This window comes from Triticum dicoccoides, chromosome 1B, assembly GCF_002162155.2.
Source record: "Triticum dicoccoides isolate Atlit2015 ecotype Zavitan chromosome 1B, WEW_v2.0, whole genome shotgun sequence".
Taxonomy (NCBI): domain Eukaryota; kingdom Viridiplantae; phylum Streptophyta; class Magnoliopsida; order Poales; family Poaceae; genus Triticum; species Triticum dicoccoides.
In genome coordinates this window covers 690,173,488-690,178,961 of record NC_041381.1, presented here as the reverse complement: position 1 = coordinate 690,178,961, position 5,474 = coordinate 690,173,488, and the positions used below count along the sequence as shown (strand labels likewise).

Below are 5,474 nucleotides of genomic sequence, written 5' to 3'. Positions count from 1 at the left end.
ATTCTTCTCCAGTCTCACCGTCTGCGTCGCTAGCGTTGTGACTGCGGGGGGATGTTGAGTAACGTGATTGTATTAGGAAACATAGGTTAGACTAGGAAATATTATGGCTTGCCTTGTACTCCAAGTAGATTATGTACTCCTATATATATGCCCACGAGGCTCAAGCAATATAACGAACTATTCCACCAATCCTCTCTCTCCCTTCTAACAAACATCATCGTCACTGCTGGCCGCATCCTCACTGTGCGATGCCCAACGTGTATAACCATCAGTAAAACCCCTCTTCACCAAATGATATTGCAATTCTTCTTTCGATTCAACCATTCCTGTGTTGTCACATTTACGACATGGAAAACACATCGTTCGTCTGCCATTAACCTCCATATGTTGGAGGGCAACTTAAAGAAACCCTTCCAACTTCTCGATGAAATCATCGGTTGCACTAGTCTCATACCATTTCCATAGGTACAACGATGCCTACTTGCATTGACTAAAAATAGAAGGGCGGCATAACCGACCTCAGATATGTATGAAATTTGTGTTTCCGAGATAACACGTTGATCAAATTACCAAGTAAGGTGGATCAGGAGGCTTCCGGACTAGCGGTACACAAAACCAATGAGTCGCAACTATCAAGACACATGCAGCTCACCACCTCAGTAGCTGGCCCAAATGATGCGCGAAGGAATACAACAACCTGTTGTTTGTACAAACGGACTATATATAGAGTTGAATCATCACTGACAGGCCAACAAAAGGCAAGTCACATATAACACTGGACAGTCCAGCATTTTGGCAGGAGAGTCATGATGGATGGACAACAAAAGTGGAGGTCAGTGAAGGTACAAACACCACTTACTGGCCATGTTGTCCAACCGGTCAGTGAAACGAAGCCGGTCACTAATGACATAACGTGGCTGACGCCTGGACTCACCACGGACAGCCGCCAAAGAGAGCCCTCTGTGGTAACAATGTAGTCATGGCTTAAACAAATCACTGACGCGTCCACCCTGGTCCGTCTGTGATAACCCTCATCATTGACGTGTGGCCAGAGGTCGGTTAGTGATGAGGGGCCAGTAATGTTCGAATATGTAGTATTGTATGATCACAGTCAGTGCCTAGTCTTTGAGCATGATCCCAACTTGTTTGGGCTACGATTTTTAGACTGGAGGTCGGTTGCCTCGACGCACACTCTGTGTTTTCTTGGACTCCGACCGTTATCCAACCTCTTGAGTCTTGATCTCTCTCAACTCCCTCAATCCCACCGCCTCTCCTCCTCCTCCTCTACTTCCCAATAACCAAGCGCTACCAACGTCGTCATTATGTCACCGGACAATTAATGTGGAACTCCGACATGGTGATTCTGAGCTTCATCCTGCCTTACGGTCGCTACGTATTGACGCTCAACAGTGGCATGCCTGTGTTGCACAACAAGTTTCGTGATAAAGTCCTCATGACAACCATCAAAGGTGAGCAGCCTCCGGTCTCGCCAGACGACTTGGCCACTGACTTAGCTAGAGTCGTGACTCGAGTCAAACTCTGGATGTCGTACGAAATGCCTACTCTGGATGGTGACCCACCACTGGGCCGGGGTGGTGGCAACGGGAGCCCTGGCTCTGCTCGTGAGGGAAGGATGGTGATGAAAAAGGTAGGACAGGTGAAGGGGTTGGGGCGAGCAAATGGATAGAAGAGACTTTTCTGAGGGGAGACCAAAGCATTATTTTCTGTGTAGTGGCATTTTGCATGTAATAACGCTTCATTGGAAAGCTATTTTCATAAAAGGAGGGTTTCACTTACAGGGAAGCTCAGGAAGCTAATGTTTTCTAGCTTATCAACATTTTTCACGAAGGGCGCTTCTATTAACTCAAAATATAGCATGGGTACAAAATATGATGAGCAACACCCGATCGACAAAGGGCGCTTTTATTAACTTAAAACGTAGCACCAAATGGATACAAAATAAGATGAGCAACAACCGGCCTCCGCAGAGTTAAGATGCACACAACCAATCAAGCTTATGAATATGAGAGGGAAAGAGTTAACATCCGGCTTCTCGGTAAATTTTGAGTGATTTTTTATTTGTGCTTAATTTCACTCGTAATCCCACAAAGAAGCTGATAAGAAGTGACGCAAAGAGTGAAGTACTGTTTGAAAGTCTCCCGTAAACAGAAAATCGAAACTTGGCGCAAGCGAAGAATCGCAAGCAAATGCTTTTGCCACCCGTCAGCCCCCAGCCCTCTAATAATGTTCTAAAAAATGGTGGTCATTGTGCACGCTTCTTAATTTCGGCCCTTCCCTTTCTTTTTGTCGCAGGAGTTCTTCCTTGAAGGCTGTTTTATCCGACTTGGCAGTTTCCGAGACGTGCGAGGCAAGCGCAGCAAATAGGAATCCTTTCTCGGATTTCGCAGTTTCGGGGACGTCCCAGGCAAAGGCACCAGATAGGAATCTTTCCTCGGACCTTGCAGTTCCGGAGACGTGGAACGCATCATAAAATCGATGTTATCCACCGCATCACAAAGGTTCTCCAGTTCCCTGTGAAGGTGCTCATCTTTCTTCAAGTTCGCTCCCAGGTTGTATTCACTAGAGAGCTCGCACAGCTTGTGGAGCAGGGAGACCACCATGGCACCAATTGCAACGACTGGGTCTGCTGTGTAATACTTTTTCGATAAAGGGTGCTTTTTCATGACAGTAGAAATGGAATCCGTTCTCGCGTATCTGATAAGATGCAATAAAAATGATGTGTATGGCCCGATATATATGGTTAAGGGAAAGAGGAAGAACAAGTCTGATGTATAACGGCATGATTATCATCTGAGAAACAAAAATCAGTACCTGGTATTCTCTTCCGTACTATTTTTTTCTTGTACTTGAATCACCGGTTGTTTTTCTACAGTGTGCTCCTGTTCGTCTGAGTTCTTGAATAAAGAAAGGCACGGCAAAAAAGGGGAAATCATGTTGCTGGTAAAAAAAAGATATCATCCATACGTACCAGGGAGCACAGTCAGCAGTTTGATATATAATGGCAAATTTTAGCATGGTCCCTTCTTACCTCTCCTTTTCACATGAGAGGTAAAAGTACATAATAGGTCTGAGCCATTGATTTGATTAAATAGTGGTCTGATTTACTCTTACCTTCTTACCTCTCATGTGAAAAGAGGGGGTAAGAGGGAGCATGTTAAAATGACTCGATATATAATACCTTGGCTATAGCTAAACTTTCGGCATTATCGATCTTATCCACTTCATTGACAATATCCGCTATGGTAGGCCTTTTCTCTCGGTCGAACTCCACACACCTAAACGCTATTTCAATGCATGTTATAACTTGCTCTGATATATGCGATGACATTGTTTCCTGCATCCGCTTTCTCCAGTTTCCATGTACCTGCAAAGGTGGAATACAGTGGCCAAATGTTCCATGGAAAGTAGTAAGAGGCAATAGGATTATCTTTTCGGAAAGGGGACTATTGTGCACGATAAAAAATATCTTCCTTACATGCTCAAGAAATTCATGAGGAGACATATCTTCACATTTGGAATAGCCCTCAAATCCTGCCACTATCCGAATGATTATAACACCAAAGCTGAATACATCAAACTTTGGTGTGATTGCATGTCTATCGATGAATTCTGGTGGCATGTATCCCCTACATGACATATATTTAACACAATTATTCTTGCAATTTATTTCAAAAATAAGTTCACCATTAATATGAGATATCAACTTACATTGTTCCCATAAATTTGGTTGTGATATGCGTTTTTTCTGTTTGGAAAAGTCTTGACAAACCAAAATCTCCAATTTTTGGGACCAGGTTCTTGTCTAGCAATATATTCTCAGGTTTCAAGTCAAGATGGTAAATAGAATCTTTGCATCCATTATGAAGATAATTTATTCCCTTGCTAATTCCCTTAATAATTTTGAAGCGTGTGTTCCAATCGAGTCCGCAGGATTCATCTGTATAGGCAAACATGCAGCGTACATATTACCAAGACGTAAGTCTAGGAATGTAAGAAGTGCATCATTTTAGGGATTATTCTTCTCTAATGTAAAACAATAGTATGGGCTAAGTAGAGCAGTCATACCAGAAATATGCTTATCAAGGCTTCCACCCTGCAAATATTCAAAGCAGAGAATCCTTTCTTGTACACGGGCAAAAATATATTCACCATTGTACTTGAAGCGTTCATGTCCTAGACCATAGCAGTAGCCCACTAATCGGATGATATTTGGATGCTGGGCCCTCATAAGGTTATTAAATTCGTTCATAAATTGCTTGTCGTCAAGCCCAGGCATGTAGTGAAGCTTTTTGAGAGCAACCTCTTCTCCATCGTGCAGTAATCCCTGTTAAAAAAATTATATGGCTTCTGGAAACGTCTGGTAGTACAATTATAACATATGCAAGCAATAATAACAATTACCTTATAGACTACTCCATACCCACCACGACCAATGACATGCTCCTCAGAAAAGTTATCTGTAATTTGTTTCAATAACTCGAGTGTAAACTCCCTTGTCGTTGCACTTGTATGTTGTATCTTGTTCGCCATGATATCCTATCTATATCTCCTGCTGGGATTGACTAGGTCGAACATTTCATCTTTCTAATAACACCGAAAACATTTCACATAGTTAAGAGAGCGCGTACATAACTTGTATGTGAAATAGACATGTTGCATAGTGCATACAATTTGAAGCATCATACGCTTAAGCTGATTGACAAGCAAAAGAAAGCTAAAGGTTTGTGAAAAGGGTGCGTGTATACCACGCGACATATGTGGTAAGCAATCCGAACAATCCAAAAGAAAAGGATCATGGTGTGTATACAATTACGTATGTCATTTAAAGGTATCAAAATAAAAAAAAAGATAGTACAACAAAGGACATCTCCTGGACATTCCCCTGGTGTTCTTCCTTCCTAGTCTCGAAAGGCTGTCAGCTATGCTAGCTCACTATGGACAATCCTCGGGCCCCTACTACCTTTGGGACTTTGCGATTCACGATGTCAGAAGAAACACAATATTTTCTTCTGGCACTCATCTTGCACAAACACTAGGACTATTCATGTGTTATCTGTGGGGATAGAGCTCTAGAAACAGGGGATCACATGTTGGAGCTATATCTCCCCCGGCCAGGGTGCCAGCTCTGCATCGGATCAGCCCCTATAGCAGCTTCTGACTGCTATAAGTTGTCTTTTTCCCAACGAAATCATCATTTTATAGATGCCTTGGCTATTTGGATTGATCCACCCGCAAAAAAAAAAAGAAATAATTTGATTATCTTCGAAGACATGCAACCTAAGTGTTTATGGATGGAGGGCCAAATTTAAGGAGCAGATGAACTTGGTCTGCCTTAGATTCCTCAAAACGAAATATTCAGGCATCCAACCATGGACATACAGTCTTAGGTGACTTTGTTCCCATGATGAACCTCTAACATGGTCATAGCCTAGATTAGCTGTAGTCTGGTATTT

At 42.6% G+C, this 5,474-nt stretch overlaps 1 protein-coding gene across 1 annotated transcript in view; it reads right to left on the bottom strand.

The window, feature by feature from the left end:
• Positions 1–1,988: 1,988 nt before the first annotated feature.
• LOC119349718 (tyrosine-protein kinase JAK1-like) overlaps positions 1,989–5,474 on the bottom strand; it is a 7,763-nt gene continuing 4,277 nt past the window's right edge. Inside the window, exons 6-12 of the mRNA XM_037617807.1 lie at positions 4,423–4,509; positions 4,087–4,345; positions 3,730–3,958; positions 3,497–3,647; positions 3,200–3,385; positions 2,833–2,915; positions 1,989–2,715 (exon numbers count right to left, since the gene is read on the bottom strand). Of these exons, the coding sequence (XP_037473704.1) occupies positions 2,280–2,715; positions 2,833–2,915; positions 3,200–3,385; positions 3,497–3,647; positions 3,730–3,958; positions 4,087–4,345; positions 4,423–4,509 (1,431 nt within the window). The 3' untranslated portion in view covers positions 1,989–2,279. The remainder of the gene's footprint in view (positions 2,716–2,832; positions 2,916–3,199; positions 3,386–3,496; positions 3,648–3,729; positions 3,959–4,086; positions 4,346–4,422; positions 4,510–5,474) is intronic.